We start from the raw sequence: 21339 nt of genomic DNA, 5'->3' as shown, positions 1-21339 counted from the left end.
CCTCAGCTGCTGAAAAAACTGTGTAACAGTGTCAAATTTCTGAATTTGACTGTATCCTGTCATTGATAGAAGTGATTCCTGCAAGAGCAATCATATTTGGTCAGTCAGGTGTTGATGGGAAACTCTGCTTTCACAATCACCCTTCCAGTTTTCTATGTGTTTAACTATTGTCCCTTTCTTTCCTCAGCAAGAGAGAACTGAATTGAATCGTCTCTTTGAAAAATATGTGCCCTGCCTTATTGATATGATTACAGAGGGAGTTGTGGATGGCAAACAAGGAGAAAGGCTGAAGACCATTGTTCCTCAAACAGATTTAAATATGGTGAGGAATAGAAAATAAAGGTTGAAAAAGTTTATCTTGGAAGTGGAGCTGACTAATGAAGACAAAAACCTCCCAAGGAAATCACAGGAGTACAGTTCACAGTGAAATGTCAGCTTGCTACTAAGAAACAACAGAAACAGTTCCTTACCAGTGCTGTCCTGCTATCATTAATACTTGTCCTTACAGATGTATCTACTGGTACAAAAGATCAGCAAAGACTCAAACAACTGAAAACGTAATAAGAATTTTTACCTAACTAGTGATTCTATTTACATTTTTGACTTTTTACAACAGGTGGTTCAGCTGACTGTGATGCTGGAAGCTCTACTTGTGGCACAACCTAATGATCCTGATGTCCTGGAGTGCTTTTTCTTGGAAGCTTTATATTCCTCTTTAGGTGCCTGTCTTCTCGATGCTGGAAGAGTTACATTTGATAAATACGTAAAACATATTTCCTGTATGTCAACTGTTCATGATGAGAACGTCCTGGCTAAGCCAGGGGAGCTGCCAGGTAGGATTTTATCACAACATACTCCAAATCCCACTGATTATTTTGGAGAAGTCTTGCTTTCCTTGAAGCGAGAACATTGTTCTTCCTTCCAGCGATCTGTCCTTGTTGCAAAAAAATGTTTCATGTTCTCTGAAGGACTGTTACTAAAAAAAACATGTAGAGATACTGTTGCTTGCTGACTCTTAGCTACTGGCTTACCTTTACAGAACAGTACTTTTCTATGCCGGTCTGAAAATGTAAGCAATGAAAGGAAAAACAAAAAGGACCAAATGAAAACCATTAGAAGAGTGCTTAGTAAGTGATAATATGACCCAAGTACTGCACTAGGAGAATTCTGTTAGATGTCTTTCTGAGTTAAATGACAAGTGGAATAATATTGCCCTTCCTGGTCCAGAATTATATCCTTTACTTTCATTTCTGTCTTACGAAATATTGAAGTGTCCTAGGAACCTTTCAGCTGTTTAATGGTTTTCAGGTCAGCTGCCAACTTTGTTTGACTTTCATTTTGATGGATTTAAAAAAAAGTGGGTACCTTGGATGAGACTTGTTCCTGAATATATTCATAATCCTCAAAAGAAGTTTCTTGACATCCTAGGTGAGTATAAGATTTTTTAAGAAGTGACAGTGTGCTTTTATTTTATAATGTGTTGGTGGCACTTAATGTGAGGTATCCTTACTGTGTGCTGAAGGTCATCTACTCCTGTTCAGTTTCTTGTGATGGCAGAAACCAATTTATTTAATGTTCTTGTCATAGTAGATTAGTAGGAATAGAGTTGATATTTACACCACTGTGTAATAATGAAATGAGAAAAGACTTTTTTCAGTGCCTAAGGCATTTTGAGAGAGTCAGAAGAACAGAAGATAGTTTTTTTGTTTTGTTTTTTGTTTTTTTTCAGTCTACTTGGCCAGAAACTGAAAAAAATCTCAGATCACTGGTTCAAGTGCTCAGTAGATAAAAAGTACATTTTAAAGGCCATTACTGGTTGTTACTTAAAATACTACATAATGATGACAAGTGCTTTTCATAGTTAAGGATAAATTGATCCAGGTTATTTTATAGTAAGATTCAGCCAGCACAGATTAATTTCACTGACACAAAAGGTAATGATATGGTCGATAAAGTTGCTCCTGATGGCAGGCTATTCACATAGAACAAAATTCGTCTCTGTACAAAGTAAGTCCTGATCCAAATAAGTCCGGATTATGTCCTTGGAATAGGGATTACATGGAATTTAACCATTTTGTGGCCCTCCTATATGGAGAATTTATTTTCTTACATATCAATAGGAGATAAGAGCCCAATGATAAAAATCGAATGGAGGTGGTTAAGCAATTAAAATTTTTCTTTGGCATTGTTAGTAAGTTGATATTTCAGGTTCTGTCTTTGTGCAACTGCATGTTAATGCTTTGTGAATCTGATCCAGCAGTGTTCTATAAATATAAATCCCCTGGCTCCACTGCCTTTTATTTTAACCTGCTGTTCTATTCATGATCTTTTTTTCAGTGCCTACAGTGGATACAACACGCACTACTTGGTTGCTAGAACAGATGGTAAAAATAAAACACCCGGTTGTTCTTGTAGGTGAATCTGGTACTTCTAAAACAGCAACGACGCAAAACTTCTTAAATAATCTGAACAAAGACCTTAATGTATGTATGAGGCATTCTGCCTTGTTTATAAAGCTGCATTTTCATTTTGTGACCTTGTGTTAAATTTCTAGTCTGAAGCCTGAGCCTGTGGGTAGTAATATTGATTTGGTGAGGCCTCATGTGGGTTCAGAGATCTCTGACTGAGAGCTCAGACCCAAATTGTATGGATGATTTGAGAATTCTTAAAGAACAGAAATATTTTGTTCTCTTTATCAATGATTTAAGAAGAATTTTCCTTTTTTTGTTGTTTGTTTTTCAAGCGAATAACTGAACCAGAGGAGTGTTTCTGGTATGTCTGACAATTTAATATAAAGAATATTTTCTAGAATGCTCTAGTTTGGAGGCAAAAAAAAATAAAATGGTAAAAATCCATTCTTATCTATCTCCTCCCTTTGCAGCTGCTCCTAGTGATTAACTTCTCTTCTCGTACAACATCAATGGACATTCAGAGAAATCTAGAGACAAATGTAGAGAAACGAACCAAAGACACTTATGGCCCTCCTATGGGAAAACGTCTTATTGTTTTCATGGATGATATGAATATGCCACTGGTAAGCTGCCACTGGTTAGCAAGGTATTTTAGAAACATTTGGGGTGGCACTGTTGTCATCCCTTTACATACAGATCCAACTCTATGAAAGGACTAGATCTTATATCACAAGTCAAGGAAATTCATGGAATTACATGACTGTTTTTTAGTTTAGGAACTTCAGAAGAGTTGGACTTGCATGCAGTGTGGGATATTTTTGTCTGTTACAATATTTGTCCTCTAGATGAGAAATATTTCATTTTGAATCACTTCTTATGGCATTAAAATCATTTGCTTGTGGCCTAATATTGGTTGCAGGATGTTTCCTGTAGAAACCATCCCTTTTTCTTTAGAATTGGGGCAGGAAAGGATGTGTGCATTTAGTTTATCTTGGAGAAGAGGCACTTCTCCCATATGAGACATTGGAATGAATGTTCACAGTCAGTGCCAGAGCTCTACACAGTGTCACATAGCCTATGTAATGCTCTCCTGAGTAGGGAGCACAGTATTTTCATGTTGATAGTGGTATTTGGCATGCTGATATACTGTGCTCTAAATGTCTTGCTGCTTTTGTGTTACAAAGGTTGATGAGTATGGCACACAGCAACCCATTGCCTTGTTGAAGCTGCTACTAGAAAAAGGTTTCTTGTATGACCGCAGTAAGGAGATGAACTGTAAAATGCTCCGAGATCTGGGTTTTGTTGCTGCCATGGGGAAAGCTGGAGGAGGTCGGAATGAAGTTGACCCTCGATTCATCTCACTCTTCAGTGTTTTTAACATACCTTTTCCTTCTGAACAATCACTGAATTTGATCTACGCCTCCATCCTGAAAGGACACACTGCGGTAATTTCACTGTTGTTAAAGGATTGCTTAACAACATTATTATTTTTTTAAATATACATTTATTTTTGCATTGTCACAGGATTTAAAAATATGTTATCAAGTTTCCTTCTCATTTAGAGTCTCATGCAAACTTTTTCCTTCTTTTATTTCTCAGGAGATGTACTTATACTGTGTTGATAACTTCTTGAATTACATGCAAACTTTAAAATCAGGAGGGAATTTATAAAACTGGTGCTTTTAATAGACTGAAGCTAGCTGAATCACTTAGTTATGGTTCCTATAACCAAATGCACAAAGATCAGGAAACTATCCCAAATGACAGTGGAAAATTCAATACAATGCAGTAGACTGCATTATTATACAAGTAAACTGGAAAATCAAGAAACAAAAGAGTAGTTTATTTTTTCTCTTATGGAGATGCTGTAGAAATTCCAGTGAGTGTGATGTTATTCCCAGTGAAGATGGACTCTACCCAAAACAGTTAACTTCTGAATGCTCACAGGAATACTGCACAGGAATACGTATTTCTAAAAATGTTTGCTCTAAGTTATTTGAAAGGCTGGAAAGCAGGATATGTTTGATAGTATTCAATTTTCTATGGATGGTTGCATGAAAACATCTCTTCTTTCTCATGTTTGCAGGTGTTTAATGAGTCTATATCAGCCATCTCTGAGACCATAACAGTATGCACTTTAGAGCTTTATAAAAGGATTGTCTGTGACCTACCCCCTACTCCTTCCAAATTCCATTACATTTTTAACCTGCGAGACCTTTCCAGAGTCTATAATGGACTTATTCTCACAACCCCTGAGAGGTAAGAATATAAAAATAGTTTTCAGTAGTCCTTTACCCATTTGTTTAGGTGAAGCTGGGTGAAGATGAGGTAGCTTGGTGCATGAAATCAATCACATCTCATCGCTTTTCATTAAACCTTCGCCAGAATGAGATGATGTTCAGAAACACAGAAACATCCTGAATTATGACACTACTTTTGATGACAGATGCTATTGCATTACTCTTTCTTAAATTAGGTGCCTGAAGTAGTGGTACAAATTTTTCAACTTTATAATGAGGAAAAAAAAAACACTAAAAGAGTAAAAAATAATAAAAGAAATCAGTCCAGACTTTGATCAATATCAGTTTGTTTGGGTCAGTCTGATATTTTGATATTAATGCAGGTTTCAAACAGTCACCCAGATGGTGAGAGTTTGGAGGAATGAGTGCCTGAGGGTTTTTCATGACAGACTGATTAATGAAGCAGATAAAGCTTTGGTGAGTGATTTCTTTCCATTTTTTGTAGTTACTGAATATTACAGTGGCAACTAATTTGTAATAGCAATGTTACCAACTATTCCATTCAGATCTTGCAGTCATACTGCAGACTTGTCTGACCACTAATATATTGGTGATATATATTAGTAATATTACTACTGCATTAATTTAAAATGCAATCTGTGTAGTTTTCTTTTCTAAAATAAAATAACCATGGCAGATTAAGTGAGCAGATCTGCTGAAGGAACAGGAAATGTCACCGGCTTTATGTGTCCAGGAAAATTGGTTAGCAGTGGGACAGGTGACAAAGTGTAAGAGCAGCGCAAAGGAAAACTCAGGAAATCACTTCACTTTCAAATCAGTATTTTACTTTAGGAAAGATTATAGTGGAATGTGGCTGTAGAATCAAGTAGGAAAAAGAGAGGTTAAGAGCTAAGTCCTTAAAATATGCAGTCAGTTTTGGCCATTATGGAACTGGAAAATGTTCCAATTTAAATCAAGACAAGAGAATTACACATTGAACAGAAGAGAATCATGCCTATTTCATAACTTGAGAGTTGGGATTTGGGTAAAGTTTACTTAAATGTAAGCTATTTACAAAGGAACTTGCTTAGATAAAAAGAAGTAGATTAAAGCGGCTTCAGATTTTTCTGCTTAAAACTTTCTCCCTTAATGTACAATGATACATTTCCAGCTGAATTTTCACAGCTCAGCTTAATTATGTTGTAGCTTTTCTGTATTTCTGCAGTCATTGAGATTTAGAACACTTGTGAGAAACCTTTGTGATGAAACATCAATATCAATGCTGAGAAGAAAGATGTATTAATATAATATTAATGCTAATATATCAAGGTATTTTTTTTTTATCAAGTGTATCCCTTTCTATCTTAAATTTCTGCAGTCCATTGACTTGAATGGTACGTGAACTTCCTACTAGACCATTTTATATCATAGAACATGAAGGAGGTTGTGGTCTGGTTCTTCTGGTAACATCACTAGCTTCCACTCTTGGAAATCAGTCAGTGCTTGAGCAAGAACGTGCATTATTAATGTCACTCTTCTGAGTGTTCCTGGACTCAGAAATACTTGCTTCGTTGTGTTGCCTAATTTATTTCTTATACTCAAAGGTGCAAGGACATATCAAAAACCTGATTGAAGAGAATTTCAGCGATGAATTGGAACAGGCCATGAGGGATCCTATTCTTTTTGGAGATTTCAGGATGGCACTGAATGAAGGAGAGCCTCGTGTTTATGAAGATATTCAAACCTATGATGTGGCAAAAACTCTGTTTCAGGTAGCGTGCTTCAGCTTGGAACTGTGTGTGATTTTGTGTCTTTGCATGAGGAATGGGCAGGAAATTGCGTCAAACAAGGTGAAATCAGTTCTTCTATGCATGCATACAACAGTATGCACAGAAGACTCTCATTTGGCATCTGGAGTAATGAAAATTGAGGGTCAGCTATGGAGTTGGTAGTGCTTTCCAATTATTTATTTTCCCTGATGATCTTTTCAAGCAATAGCGCAGCTAAATGGGTTGTTATTGTATTCATGTTATTGTTTCCTTGGTCTCCTAGTAACATTCTGACCACCTTTCTCTGCAGGAGATTTTGGAGGAATATAATGAAGTTAATGTTAAAATGAATCTAGTTCTTTTTGATGATGCTTTGGAACATTTAATCCATGTGTATCGCATCATACGGATGGATCGTGGCCATGCCCTACTCATAGGAGTGGGAGGCTCAGGAAGGCAGTCTCTTACGAGATTGGCTGCCTTTACAGCTGGATGTGAGGTTAGTGTCTGGGCATCTTTGCAGTGAAAGAAGACGAGGAAAGCAATAGTGGGATGAGAATTAAATGGGATGGGGATGAGAGGAGGAGGGGAAAGGCGGTCAAGATCAGGCTGGCATCTCTTCCCTGTGAAGAGAAAAACAAGACTGCTAGGAGGTCTGGGCTGTGGGTGATCGAGGCAGGAAGTTCTCATTACCTGAATCTAGATTTTGGCACTTCAGGGCAGAAAACAAGGATGGGTTCTGGGGACAGATCTAATAGTACCAAACTATGGCTTTTGTTACTTCTCTGTATTACAGCAGCATTCTGGTCCTTCTCAAGGAACCCTATTGTGATTAATATTGTAATATTTTTAGATAGGAAATGTTCCTCCTTCAACAGTCTCATATAAGAACTGTTGACTTGGAGGGGAAGAATGAAAAAGGAGGGTGAATACAAAGTGGAATCAAATTTTGAAAATGCAATCCTGCAGGTTTGTACAAATGTAATTGTTTGGAAAGAATGTAGCACATAAATTTACTGATGATGGGGGGTCAAACCAAAATCTTTCATCCAATCTAATTTAAATTGAGTTTTGAAGTTACCATTATGTCTTGGGTTCGTCTGTGTGTTCTTATATTTGTTCGTGTCCTTAGGTATTTGAGATCATCTTGACTCGGGGATATAGAGAAAATAACTTCCGAGAAGACTTGAAAACCTTATACCAGAAGCTTGGTATTGAGAACAAGTCAATAGTCTTCTTGTTTACAGATGGCCACGTAGCAGAAGAGAGTTTCTTGGAGCTCATCAATAACATGTTAACTTCAGGTGACACAGACAGCCTGAATTACTGCCAGTTTAGTATCTGCTTGTGACTTGAGTGCACCCTTGGTCCAGCTTTTACTATTTCACCCTGTGTTCTCTGCTGCTTTAGTTACACCTTTCAATACTACCTAGAGTTATCTTGGCCTTAATGATGGCTTTTTGACGTCATATTGTCATCTATATGCATCCGGGGCGCCTGTAAGTCCACACCAATCATAGTTGTGCAGGAGCCTCAGCCTTTCCCCAACACCGGAGTACAACTTCAGCTGTGTTTAGTTACAGGCCCACTTTTCTCTCATTTGCTTTTAAATAGCATTCACCTGTGCGACAACAGCTGCCTATATGTATATCTTAAGCTATGGTTTAGTGTCTTTTATTGTATGCAGCTGGTGAAGATTAGCAGCAGCTGGCACTGTGTGACCATCCTCTCTATAGAAGTTCATACAGTCTGATTTGAAAATTTTATCCCTTTTCTTGGTATAGTTCTCCCTGTTCTGTTCTGCTTATGTCAGTCATTAGGTAACTTATGCAATATGACCATTTGATTGAGAGACTGAAAATGTGAATTGGTGGTTTGTAGACACTAATGAATATTTTCTTTCCATGAGTAAAAGCATTTTGTGTTCTTGTGACATTTTGTATATGTTGCTGAAGCCCAAACAAAACCACATCAATTATTCCTCTAAATCCCTTTGCATCATCTGAAGTACTTCCTCTGTATTGTCCATTATGGGTGAGGAGGTGGAGAAGCACAGAGAGATGAATAGGTTTGTTCAGAACTGCCCAGAATCATTTTGCTGAACTAGGTTTAATACTTGTGACTTTAGTTTCCCATTTGCTCTGTCCCCAGCCATATGGTTACAAGTTGTTCTCACTAGCATTCTTCTGTCCATATGTTACAGGAATGGTGCCAGCCCTTTTTGCAGATGATGAAAAAGACACCATACTAAGTCAGATTGGAGACGAAGCTATTAAAGCCGGTGTGAACCCAGCTAAACAGAGTGTCTGGGAATATTTTGTAAACAAATGTACAAGCAACCTTCATATTGTCCTGGGAATGTCCCCTGTTGGGGATAGTCTGAGAACATGGTGCAGAAATTTCCCAGGTATCAATTATATACACTGCTTAGTCTCTTCCCTGTCAAACACAGGTTTGTAGGCAAGACAAAATCTCCAGCAGACTCTGACAGCTAAAGCTAAGTGGAGCAGGTTTAGTGATTGCACATTTGCATGATTTTTTCCAGTTAATTACCATGTATCAGTGGGTATTATTGACTAACGTTTAGCAGATCAGTTTGTTTTTCGGCTGAACTGCTAGAAATCAATTAGTCATCCTCATTGAACTGGAAGTATACAGGCTGCCTATGACTACAGCCTCTCCTATGTAGTTTACAGAAGAATGTAATATCAAAGCATTATGAAACTAGGAGAAACATTTTTGTTTCCAAAGCTAAAAAAAGAGTGAGCTGAGAAGGACACAGCTAAGGGAAAAACCACCTGGGCCTGGTGGATGCTACTGCAGAACAGGTGGCTGAAAGGTGTCCTACAAGGACCAAGGAGACACACAAATGAGGTGTACTGGTGGGAATCTCAGTGCAGGCTTTAAAATATGTAGTTGTTGCTCTTGACTGCATCCTTTAGAATGGTACAGCCTAAAGAATAGTACAACAGGTTTAGCAGGACGCAGATGCAGCGCTGATTATTTACTGTCAAGACAGAAGTATTGGCTTTGTGGTAATTATTGTTCCTAAGTAGGAGGCAAATAAGACCAATCCTGAAAATTCTTGATGCGAATGAAGTTAAACATAGGGCTGTCTGGCACATTACAATCTAGTTTTACAAAGGAACTTTTCAGGTAATACTATGCTTTTATTTTAAGGTCTTGTCAACAATACTGGTATTGACTGGTTTTTGCCCTGGCCCCCCCAAGCTTTGTATGCAGTTGCAAAATCCTTTGTTGGTAAGTAAAATGTCAATATTTTAACCCCTTAATCATTGAATTAGCCTAAGACATGTATTTTTTACTTAGGCTTTATTGTAGATTTCATCCTGCTTTATCATTGTTGTCGCTACCATAAACCTACAAGGGTGATGCAGTTATCCCAGTTTAAAATGTTTTTGGTTGCCAGTTTCTTACTCAAATAGGTTTAAAAGAAATGGCTAAGATTCAAGCTCATAACTCTGGAGATGATGTGACCTGGCTATCAGGATACCTGTGTTCTCTTCTGAGCTCTATCTCAGCCTTGCTTTTTGTCCCAGAAAGTGGATTTTTTTCTGTGCCTGGCTTAAATGTGCATTCATGAAAGAAGATGGTAATTGGCATATTCTTAAAAAAAAAATAGATATATATATATTTAATTTATTCTGATTAATTTTAGGAAGTAACACACGCGTTCCAGCTGAGAGCTCCGAGATGGTGGTTGAACACATGGTCATGGTGCATGAATCTGTAGGCATTTTCAGCAAGAGGTTTCTGCAGAAATTAAGACGTAGTAACCATGTCACGCCGAAGAATTACCTTGATTTTATCCACACGTATTCAAAATTGCTCGAGGAGAAAAATGAGTTCATTTTAGGTAAGACTGTGTAGATGTTTTCTCCATTTTTAATAAGTGATTCAAGTACTTAAAAAAAAAAAAAAAAAGAGAGAGAAAAAGAAAAAGCATAACATAATGAAAGTGGGTGTAAATTCCAAATATTACCCACATTATCCAAAAATAATGTTATCAATACCTAGTTTTGACGTTGGACTAACACCAATTTTGGATTGTTCGGATTCCATCTAGTGGTGAGTTCACCCCAAATTCTTCTGTGAATGAACCTGAGCCAGAATTTCCAAACCAGGCACTCCTCTGCTTGAGGAAGGGTGATTAGACCTAATAATAGTTCAGCCTAACTCAAGGTTTGACGTTCTTCCTCAAACAGCAATTCTTATCCATACTTCTGTGAGTACTGAAGTATGTGAAGAAGATCAAATATCAACAATGCGGTAGGGAAAGTAAGTAGAGGCCACTTGTGTGGCAGCTTGGGTGACTTTGACTTTAATACTATATTGTGTGGGAGGCTTATGAAATAAAAAATCTTTCACAGTGATATTCCTTTCATAACTGAGGTTGTTCTGTTGCAAAGTGCACCTATAAGCATATCTACCTCCTGTGACATTATCTACTGCTGTGCAGTAATACCAACGAGTCTCTAATGTTTCTCTTTTTTCCTTGCTAGTACAATGTAAACGGCTGGAGAGGGGCCTAGATAAACTGAAGGAAGCTAGCGTGGAGTTGGCTGAGCTGAACAAGAAACTTGCAGAGCAAAAGATCGTGTTAGCGGAAAAATCAGCTGCTTGTGAGGCTTTGTTGAAAGAGATTTCAGCAAACACGAAAGTAGGTAGGTTGTGTACAACTGCTGAAGTGCCCCTCGGGCTAAGCAGGGCTTACATAGTCTGTGTTGGGTTGGAAGCCACTCTAATTGCTCTAGATGCTTTTAGAGATGACCCTCTTGTTCTGCCTGTGCTGATCTAGGATCTTCCTAGAAGAGTCGGCCCTGCATCCTAACCAGATTGACTTCTTTCCTATATATTTGGTCTACTTTACTTTGTGCACATCAATACTATGTTCTCCTGCTGTTGTCTTCCCTTCCTAAGGTATAAGGAGTAATGTGGGAAAGAGCCATTAGCAACAAAGGGATCTTCGGATTCAGAAATGCTTTTAGAAGAAAGTCAGAGGGAAGCAGAGTAGGAAAAGAGATTATATATGCTTTGTGTGGAACACTAATGGTGTTCCCATCCTGGTGATCGATGGAGTGCTGTAAACACTGGCAAGCTAGCAATAAAAGGGTACTGATTTGGTGGTAATTTCTGATTTTGAGCCAAAAGCACATATATATTAGTACATGTTCTGCAAACAAATTTGAATAATCTATTTATGGTCCTGCTTTTACAATTTTTAGCTGAAGAGAAGAAAAAACTGGCTGAAGAAAAAGCTACAGAGATACAGGAACAGAATAGGATTATTGCTATGGAGAAGGCGGCTGCTGAGTCAGCTCTGGCTGAAGTCATGCCTGTTTTAGAAGCTGCCAAACTGGAGCTGCAGAAGCTTGACAAGTCTGATGTTACTGAGATAAGGTATTTCATTTAGATGTACAGTAGCATAAATGCTTGGAAATTCACAGAGAGACCTTTTTAGAGTCAGCCTCACCTTCCTCATGGACATACTGTGTGGGTAAAGATCAGGACATCAGTTTCCCAGATGCAGATGTCATAGAATCCTCTGATTCCTTGCCCAGGACTTCTCCTCAAGCCTTTTCTTTCTATTTTCAGCGATGCTTTGATAGCATGAAAATGTACTTTTCTGCTGAATTACTTCTTCCTTTGTTTTTATAATACATTTTGTATTCGGGGACAGGTATGAAAGTACATGCAGTCCTTGGCTCTCCCCAAAATAGTAAGAGCTTTTCATTCCCCATCACACTTGTTGAGTTTCTTTCCTGTAGTAGATCTGTGGATTCTTTCAGTACTGCTCCTCCCAATGAACAGCTGCCTGATTGCATGAGGGGAAAGTATGGATCATGATTTTAGGCCTTTCACGGCTGAAATTCCTTAGTCTCTTATTGATCAAATTGGTTGAATGCAACAACCAGGAGCTTTTGTCTAGCTAATTATTTCTTGTTTTGTCTGGATTATATTTTTTACTTTGTTTAAAATGTCTTCTTTAGTAGCTGTTGTTGTATTTCATTAGCAGTCTTAATGGGAAGCATGAGTCTAGCATCACATGTTTTGTCTCCTCCATTGTCTTCTTCACTTGTTTTCTAGATCCTTTGCAAAACCCCCTAAACAGGTGCAAGCTGTTTTGGAATGTGTTCTCATAATGAGGGGCTACAAAGAATTAAACTGGAAGACAGCCAAGGGAATGATGTCAGAAGCAAATTTCCTGCGATCTCTGATGGAATTAGATTTTGATGGAATTACTTACGGCCAAGTGAAATCTGTTCGAGGTAAATTATTGACGAAGGGAAGTCATTAACGGGGATGTAGCTCAGTGGTAGAGCGCATGCTTTGCATGTATGAGGCCCCGGGTTCAATCCCCGGCATCTCCACTTTTGGAGCTGATACTCTTTACTGTCTTCCTCAGTGACATTGACAGTGGGGTCGAGTGCACGCTCAGCGAGTTTGCTGATGGCACCAAGCTGTGGGGCGCGGTGACACACCCGACGGACGGGACAGGACGCCATCCCGAGGGACCTAGACAGGCTGAGCAGTGCGCCAAGTGCAAAGTCTGCACCTGGGCGAGGCAGCCCTCACTACCAGTACAAGATGGGGGAGGAAAGGATTGAAAGAAGCCCTGTGAAAAAAGGCCTGGGGATACTGGTGGGTGGGAAGCTGGACACGAGCCAGCACTGTGCCCTTGCAGCTCAGAAAGCCAACCGTATCCTGCGTCAAAAGCAGCGTGGCCAGCAGGCCAGGGACATGATGCTCTGCTCTGCACTGGTGAGGCCTCACCTGGAGCACTGTGTCCAGATGTGGAGTCCTCAGTACCAGAGAGACATGGACCTGCTGGGGCACCTCCAGAGGAGGGCCACAAGAACGATCCCAGGAATGGAACACTTCCTCTACAAGGACAGGCTGAGAGAGCTGGGGCTGTGCAGCCTGAACAAAGAGAAGGCTGCGAGGTGACCTGATAGTGGCCTGTCAGTATCTGAAGGGGAACGACAGGAAAGAAGGAGACAGACTCTTCAGCGGGGTCTGTGGTGATAGAACAAGGGGAAATGTTTTCAAGCTCAAAGAGGGTAGATTTAGGTTAGTCATAAGGAAAAAATCATTTACAGTGAGAGTGGTGAGGCACTGAAGCAGGTTGCCTAGTGATGTGGTTGATGCCCTGTCCCTGGGGACTTTCAAGGCGAGGCTGGATAAGGCCCCAGGCAGCCTGACCTAGCTGTGGTGTCCCTGTGCATTGCAGGGGAGTTGGACTAGATGGCCTTCCAGAGGTCCCTTCCAACTCTAAGGATTCTATGATTCTAATTTTGTGACCTGTATGCTTGCAATGAAAGTAACACCTTGTTAGTGTGATTAGCCATGTCCACGACAATTCCAGTATTGTTTGGGAGGGTGGTGCTGCAGATGTTGCTTTGTTGGGTAATTGGATTTTTCAGAGTGCAAAGACCTTCTGCAGTGTGTTACATCCAGTCCTTGTACACTTTGGTTTGGAGCAGGCAAGAAACAAACAGAGCAGCTGAGCAGGCCTACTATTCTGCTTTTAGATACTCAAAAAGTAGCATTATGATCTTGACTGCCATGTGGCAACTGAGATGTGATATGTACATAGTGAAAGGAAGATAAGCTGTGTATAAAACTGACGAGTCAAGCTTTGCAGATGCTCACGAGGATGTGATCCGGAGTAGTTCCATTAAGAGTTGAGTTTTGCCCTTTTAACAAAATGGTAGCTGACTGCTCTAGAGAAAACAAACCATGACCACGAGACATGCTGGAAAACTGAATGCACTACTTTTTTGATGAAGGAACTTGAGCATATAAACAGGAGGGGGAACGATTGTTTATGAGGGTGGATAGCAATAGGACAAGGGGGAATGGTTTTAAACTGAGACGGGGAGATTTAGATTAGATATTAGGAGGAAGTTTTTCACTCAGAGAGTGGTGATGCACTGGAGCGAGTTGCCCAAGGAGGTTGTGGATGCCCCGTCCCTGGAGATATTCAAGGCCAGGCTGGACGTGGCTCTGGGAAGCCTGGTCTAGTGGTTGGCAAACCTGCACTCAGCAGGGGAGTTGAAACTCAATGATCTTTGAGGTCTTTTTCAACCCAAGTCATTCTATGATTCATTCTGTGAGAAATCACTAGCAGTATTGTTGTATAGTTACAGCCCAGTACCTTCATCATAAGTTCAGAATCTCTTTTATATTCTGACAAATGATTTATATTATCTGTCACAGTATTGCTCAATATTGCTCGTATGGAAACCTTATTTCTCTGAAGATTTCTGCACTATAACTTGGCTCACTTGCAATATTTTTGTCTTTGTCCATTTAGCTGTGTTAAAGAGTCTTAATACTACCTTCACTGAAATGGAACTTGTTAGCAGAGCTGGCCTGGGAATGCTGAAGTTCGTTGAAGCGGTGATGAGCTACTGTGATGTAGTTAGAGAAGTCAAGCCAAAGAGAGAGAAGGTACAGTGCATGGGTTCAGACTCTGAAGAGACACTCAGCAATTTCATTGACAGCCCCATGTGAGAAGTCGCTGAAGTGCTTCAAAAGAGGTGTTCAGAAATATTGCAGAAAGGGTGAGGAATGTACACAGTTACTAAGTGCTGTGTCTGTTGTGCTGTCATGCTGCAGTATGGGTTCCCATCCACTCTAGTGCTGGAAGGTGGTGAGAGAAATGTGGTCAGGTGGAATTTGGTAGTCTAACATGCTCAGAAAAAGTGTTTTTAGCTGTCTACTGAAAACATGCTTAAAAACTCATGACATTTGGACAAAGCAGAGCTCTGTCACATGTCCATGCCCCTTGAGGGCAGACCTTTTAATTATCATTTTTTAGAAAGGCTTGGACCTTAGCTGTGTTATGAAAGGAAATTTGATTACACTGGGAAAATTCCTAACAGAAAATCTGCTTATATGCAGCTGACTACTGATAAAGCATATTCGCTAGATGGTGGGCCTGACTATTTTTAAGGTCTTAATATCTCTGTTATTAAGCAGACAAACCTTTTTTTTGTGTCTGGGTTGATAGTCCTGCTGACCTCTGATGTTGGCAGGACTGCTTATATGCTTAAAATAGCTCATGTTGAAAACTCTGGTTTAGGAGGTTTGTTTGCTTTGGAACTGCAGATTCAGACCATGAGGTAAATGTTTAGGATGGGGAGAGGTAGATGAGGTTACACTGGTAGTTATTTTGGCTTACACCATTTATTACCACGATGCTTCAAAATACACAAGATAGCCAAAAGAAAGAACTTCAGATTTCTCTCCAAAACCCTTCTTTGATAATAGTCTTTATGTTTTCCTTCATAATGCAGGTGGCAAGGCTAGAACGGAACTATTACTTAAGTAAGAGGGAACTGGAAAAGATAAATGCAGAGCTGTCTACAATTCAGGCTGAGCTTAAAGCTTTGGGGGACAAATATCAAGAGGCAATAAAAGAAAAGCAACAGTTACAAGAAGAAGCAGAGATTATGCAGAGAAGATTAGAAGCTGCTGACAAGCTCATCTTTGGCTTGAGATCTGAGAACAAGAGGTAAGTATAGATTCAAAGAGGAATGTTCTTGACCTCAGAGGATCATATGCCAGGAATAAAATCTATCAAACTGAGATGTTTTTGGAAATGTCTTTCTCTGATTTTTTTTTTTCCTTTTGCTGGGAATTAGTACGCATTCTAACTAATATTCATGAGATCTTGAAAAATAGTATCAATGATTTTTAATGCAGAAGAAAAAGGTTTACTAAGGTTAAAAGGAAGAAGGTTCAAACCTACTCAGTGTCATCACAATAAATGAGGGAAAAAGTGACTGTTAATTTTGTGGCTGTTTCAATCTGTAGCTAAAGTAGCAGCAGTTGGAAAAGAATCCCCATCTCCCTGGTACAAATTCACCCAGGATTCCCTTATTTTTCTGTTAGGTGGGCAAAGGAACTAGAGGACCTCAAAATGCGAAAGGTGAAGTTGCTTGGAGATTGTCTACTCTGTGCTGCCTTTCTGAGCTATGAAGGAGCATTCAACTGGGAGTTTCGTAATGAGATGATTTATCAAGCGTGGCAAGAAGATATCCTTTCGCGAGAGGTTCCTCTCAGTCAGCCTTTTAAGTTAGAAAGCCTCCTGACTAATGAGGTGGAGGTTAGCAGGTATGTCCAGTCAAGAAGTTAGTGACTACTGTATGTGAAATCATGAAGTACGAGTCTGAATCTGTAGCACAAAATTGGCACTGTGCGTTGAAGTATAGGTGGAGACACCGTTTTACTTCATGCCACAAAGATGGCAAGGAGACGATTATTTTTTCTGGTCGACAGAGACTATTTGTTATAACAAACCGTTGTTCTTTACACTACAAGGCCATTCACTGAACCTACACACATACCTTTTTATCAGTTATCTATAATATGTGTTCAACTCAGGGCCTAACAGCAGTCTCAATTTACTTCAGTAAATTTGGAATTAAACCTATAGCCAAATAACCCACATTTCACCTGCTGTGTGATTCCTCACTAAATGCAACAGTCTGTTTTGAGTAGTGAAGTTAAAATGACTCAGTGAGTCAGTCTGAGTTTTGACGCTGCTCTCACAATCACATACACTGTATGTTTGCCTTGTGTTTCTAATAATGTGCTCAATGGATTGCATAGCTTTACTGACTACTGAAATTATCTGCTCTTCCATCAAGTTTTTCTTCCAGCTTGGTCTTTGCTTCCTAGGTGGTTTTCCCAAGGATTGCCTCCAGATGAGCTCTCTGTCCAGAATGGCATTCTGACAACATATGCAAGCCGCTTCCCACTCTGTATTGACCCACAACAACAGGCTTTAAATTGGATTAAGAAGAAAGAAGAAAAAAATAACCTGAGGGTGAAGATAAACAATAATTTTACCTCTTTACTGGTTAAAAGCTGCATAAGTATCTGTTACCTTGGATGGGGAACCAGTTATGACAGTCGAATGCGGTGACTGTCATGTCTTTCAAATGGATAGTGAATATCTCCTTTTCCATGATGAAATTTCAAGTCTTTGGGACTGATGGTTTGCTTGGGATATTGGCCAGTCTCAGTACAAGCAAAACAGTATAACCAAAAGGCTGGGGTTGCTTGTGTTTTATCTCAGCTCCAGGATGGGATTTCATGTAGGACAGTGTGACGGTCAGAAGCATGGTTGAAAGTTCTGTTTTCATATCTTTCCATTATTCTCTTGCAGATGGCTTCCTTTAATGACCCGGATTTCCTTAAACAACTAGAACTTGCCATAAAGTATGGGAGTCCTTTCTTGCTGCATAGTGTTGATGAATACATTGATCCTGTGATAGACAATGTCTTAGAGAAGAATATCAAAGTTGCACAGGGGCGAAAATTCGTTGTCCTGGGTGACAAAGAGGTTGACTATGACAGTAATTTTAGATTGTACCTGAACACCAAATTAGCAAACCCGAAGTATTCTCCCTCTGTGTTTGGCAAAGCTATGGTTATCAATTATACAGGTAAGCAAGAGTGTGTGTTTATTAATAAAATAGTGATTATGCTGTTTAGGGCCTGGGTGGTTATCTGAAACAACAAAACTTTGACATGTAATAGTCTCCCTAATACTTATCATCTGATTGAATATAAAATTCTTCTCGCTTCTCTCTCTTAATTTGAAACACAACCAAGATCTAGTTTTATATCAGTCAGGTTAGGATGCATTGGTAAAATTAATGTGCAGTTATTAACCAAGTCATCCTGTTGCGTTGCTGTAGTTTTATGAGATGATCAAGGTGGAATGAGTTGTCTAAAAGCTGTCCTTGTTTTAGAGAAGGCTGTGTTCTGTGTTTTATCTGTAGTTACGCTGAAGGGCCTAGAGGATCAATTGCTCAGTGTTATTACGGGTTTTGAAAAAAGGGAATTGGAAGAACAGAGACAACATCTCATCCAAGAGACTAGTGACAATAAAAACTTGCTGAAAGATCTGGAAGACTCTCTCCTTCATGAACTGACATCTTCCACAGGAAACATGTTGGACAACATAGACTTAGTGCAAACTATGGACGAGACAAAATCCAAAGCTACTGAGGTACCAGCTTTTTTTTTGTTTTCGTTTTGTAGGGATATCTACTTATTGAATCTCTTCTTTCCTTCTCGTTGTGTTCTATTTTCTTTCCTTCTCGAACCTAAGAACTAGGTTTGAAAGGAATGAAGAGTTCTCATGAATGTGTTGTATCTTTCAGTATTGAGCAGTATTTTTTTGCATCAGAGAACACAGTCCTATTTTCAGGAATGTCATTATTAGGAACAATGTAATAGTTGTTCACAGTTTTAAAACAAAGAGTACGTGATGTATTTCTTTCATCTCTGAAACAATCTTTGTCTTGTCTCCTATCAGATCTGAAATGGAAATAGAAGGTATTTGTTACTCAGGGAAGATGTAGGATATCTGTCCTTGGAGGTTTACAGGCTGTAGCTGGGCAAAGCCACAGATGACCTGATCTAGTGGTGGCTGTAGTCCTGTTTTGGACGAAAAGTTGAAGTACATATCCCCAGAGGGTCTTTCCCATACTCTTTGTATGATCCTGTGTTAATCTTTGCCTTTAATTTCCATAAATGCACAGATTGGGACTCATTTATTCTGACCTTTGATTTTTGCAATTCATACTTCTTTAGGGTTACTTGCCCAGAGTCCCTGTATAGTCAGCAGTGAGAGGCAGGCACTGGTAGGGCATGGTTCTTTCGACTTAGTTCACATGTCTCCAGATGACTGGGGACTGTGCCTCAGCACTGTCTTTTTCTCTCCTCAGACTATAAAGCATTTATCTCTCTACAGAGTCCTATGAAAAATTCTGTGTATTTAAAGTATTAAGTATTTAAAGATGAAGGACTTGCATTTTTACATAAAAATGTTCTTCTTAAAAGGTTAATTTGTGAACATTACTAGTCTTCAATATCTTGGCTCCTGGTTCAGGTGGTTTTAATGCATGCTGTTACTTACAGTATTTTTAGATCCTAAGTGTTCATAATTGTCATTTCAGCATGGCTTAGTACACTAATTATATGTGTATACTAATACATCAGTGCATTAATTATACGTGTCTGAAATCAATGTCTGGCTAGGTGATCGAAAAACTTGATCTGGCTGTGAAAACAGCGGCGGATATTGATCAGCTTCGAGATGGCTACAGACCAGCTGCCAGGAGGGGGGCCATTCTATTCTCTGTTTTGTCTGAAATGGCAGTTGTCAACATCATGTACCAGTACTCTCTGGTCTCCTTCTTAGAGGTTTTTGGATTCTCTCTTCGGAAATCCATGCCCAGTCCTATTCTTCTGAAGAGGTTAAAAAACATCATGGATATGTTGACTTTCAACACCTATAACTATGGCTGCACAGGTTAGTGCAGTTTAATGACAAGCTGGTATTCTGTTGTTCACATGCTTGTTAAAAACCAGGCTTTCAGCTGGTTTGCATTAAAGAGGCAAATTATCAAACAGTAACACATTCACTGATGTTGAGTTTTAGCATTGTTCCTGGTTTACAGTCACTCCCTTCTGTCTGAAGTATGCATATAACAACTTAAATAAATCCTTTGTTAATACAATTACAAATGGCAAATTGCAGATATGGATCTTACATTCCTGGGTATTTCTCACAGATGCCATTTTGACAAACTTGTACTTGGTCCGTACTTCTGTAAGCCTGATCCAAACCCCTGTCCCCAGTCACCTTGATCTTTGTGGGGTGACCAGATGTGGGATGTAGATTTAAAGACTGGTGCTAGAACACGTGGGACTGGAGCAGATTTTTGAAAAAGTTGTCCTTTGAACACAGGCTTGTTTGAGAAGCACAAGTTATTGTTCTCCTTTAATATGACCGTGAAGATAGAACAAGCTGAAGACAGAGTTCCCCATGAAGAACTTGACTTCTTTTTAAAAGGTAGCGTGAATATATTTGTATATAAATATATATGTGTTGATAGCTAGAAGATCTTTCAGAGGTAGATTTAGACTAAGTGTGATTTTCTGTGAGAGCCAGCACACAAAGTCAGCTGAAATACATTTGTTTACACAAATTGTGGATTTTGCTATTTGTATTTTTTTCACTTTGTTAAACAGTGAAGAGGCGAATCCCTTTTCACTATGAATGCTGACAAATCTTGTGTTAGCTACAGATAATGAGAATGTTACCTGAGAAAATAATCTCTAGTTATTTTCTAACTACTTCTAAATAGAAATGTTTGCAAAGATACAAATTTGGCTTTTGCAAGCACTTGTAAAATGCTGTGTTTACTTCAGCAGACCAGTTTAATCTCACAGTGCTTCCAGAAACAAATTGCCAAATGATTTCTCTGTGTGGTGGGACTGTATGTGTCAGGTACTGGAGAATTTATGACATGGACCTTCACTTTGTTTTCTGAATGTGACTAGGCAATATTTCCCTGGAGAAGAGTGCACGAAAGAAGCCGTATGCTTGGCTTCCAGATCAAGGCTGGGAAGACCTAATTCGCTTGTCTGAACTATTTCCTGAGCAATTTGAATCTCTTCCAGATGATGTGGAAAAAAATCCAGATGTATGGAAAAATGTACGTGCTTTTCTGCAATCCTGTTCTCCTTCCTTGTTTTTCTTCTGGTATTAAATGTTCGAGTATGATGCAGTGTGCCATAGAACTCTGTAGGAGGCATGTCACCACTGGCGTTTTCTGTCAAGGCATTGCTTTTCTTCTTGAACTTAGTGATGGGCTTATTTCTAGAAGAATTAGGGCTCTTGTTATTTAAATAACAACCCCCCCCCCAAAATCTTCTGTGCTGTACTATACATGTTTTATTTTCCAGTCATATGCCTTTGATGAGCTCTTTGCCCTGTTCAAGTCAGTGGAATTTTTGCTGTTGATTTCAACAGTCAGTATTTCACTGTCGTTTTCTACTACTAAATTGTATGAGGGCTGCTCTGAAAGC

At 39.3% G+C, this 21339-nt stretch overlaps 1 protein-coding gene and 1 non-coding gene across 11 annotated transcripts in view; both read left to right on the top strand.

Annotated features, from left to right (window-relative positions):
* Window positions 1-21339, top strand: part of DNAH10 (dynein axonemal heavy chain 10) — a 57188-nt gene that overhangs the window by 28187 nt on the left and 7662 nt on the right. For 9 of the 10 annotated variants that reach the window (XM_021412542.1, XM_021412539.1, XM_021412540.1 and 6 more), the window contains 26 exons: window positions 188-322; window positions 617-833; window positions 1309-1428; window positions 2338-2483; window positions 2882-3034; window positions 3596-3856; window positions 4498-4670; window positions 5035-5128; window positions 6256-6423; window positions 6731-6919; window positions 7553-7724; window positions 8624-8827; window positions 9601-9681; window positions 10100-10297; window positions 10944-11105; window positions 11667-11841; window positions 12529-12710; window positions 14759-14895; window positions 15744-15961; window positions 16342-16563; window positions 17131-17278; window positions 17621-17900; window positions 18240-18469; window positions 19504-19777; window positions 20216-20320; window positions 20812-20966. In XM_021412542.1, the coding sequence (XP_021268217.1) occupies window positions 188-322; window positions 617-833; window positions 1309-1428; window positions 2338-2483; window positions 2882-3034; window positions 3596-3856; window positions 4498-4670; window positions 5035-5128; window positions 6256-6423; window positions 6731-6919; window positions 7553-7724; window positions 8624-8827; window positions 9601-9681; window positions 10100-10297; window positions 10944-11105; window positions 11667-11841; window positions 12529-12710; window positions 14759-14895; window positions 15744-15961; window positions 16342-16563; window positions 17131-17278; window positions 17621-17900; window positions 18240-18469; window positions 19504-19777; window positions 20216-20320; window positions 20812-20966 (4599 nt within the window). Of the gene's footprint in view, window positions 1-187; window positions 323-616; window positions 834-1308; window positions 1429-2337; window positions 2484-2881; window positions 3035-3595; window positions 3857-4497; window positions 4671-5034; window positions 5129-6255; window positions 6424-6730; window positions 6920-7552; window positions 7725-8623; window positions 8828-9600; window positions 9682-10099; window positions 10298-10943; window positions 11106-11666; window positions 11842-12528; window positions 12711-14758; window positions 14896-15743; window positions 15962-16341; window positions 16564-17130; window positions 17279-17620; window positions 17901-18239; window positions 18470-19503; window positions 19778-20215; window positions 20321-20811; window positions 20967-21339 lie in introns of those variants that run through there. The other variant, XR_002443373.1, reaches the window with a different exon arrangement.
* TRNAA-UGC lies at window positions 12741-12812 on the top strand. Its single transcript has one exon. It is a non-coding gene; the product is annotated as a tRNA-Ala (tRNA).

Source organism: Numida meleagris, chromosome 14 (genome assembly GCF_002078875.1).
Source record: "Numida meleagris isolate 19003 breed g44 Domestic line chromosome 14, NumMel1.0, whole genome shotgun sequence".
Classification (NCBI taxonomy): domain Eukaryota; kingdom Metazoa; phylum Chordata; class Aves; order Galliformes; family Numididae; genus Numida; species Numida meleagris.
The sequence above is the reverse complement of the archived record's forward strand: the minus strand, read 5'-3'. Positions and strand labels throughout refer to the sequence as shown.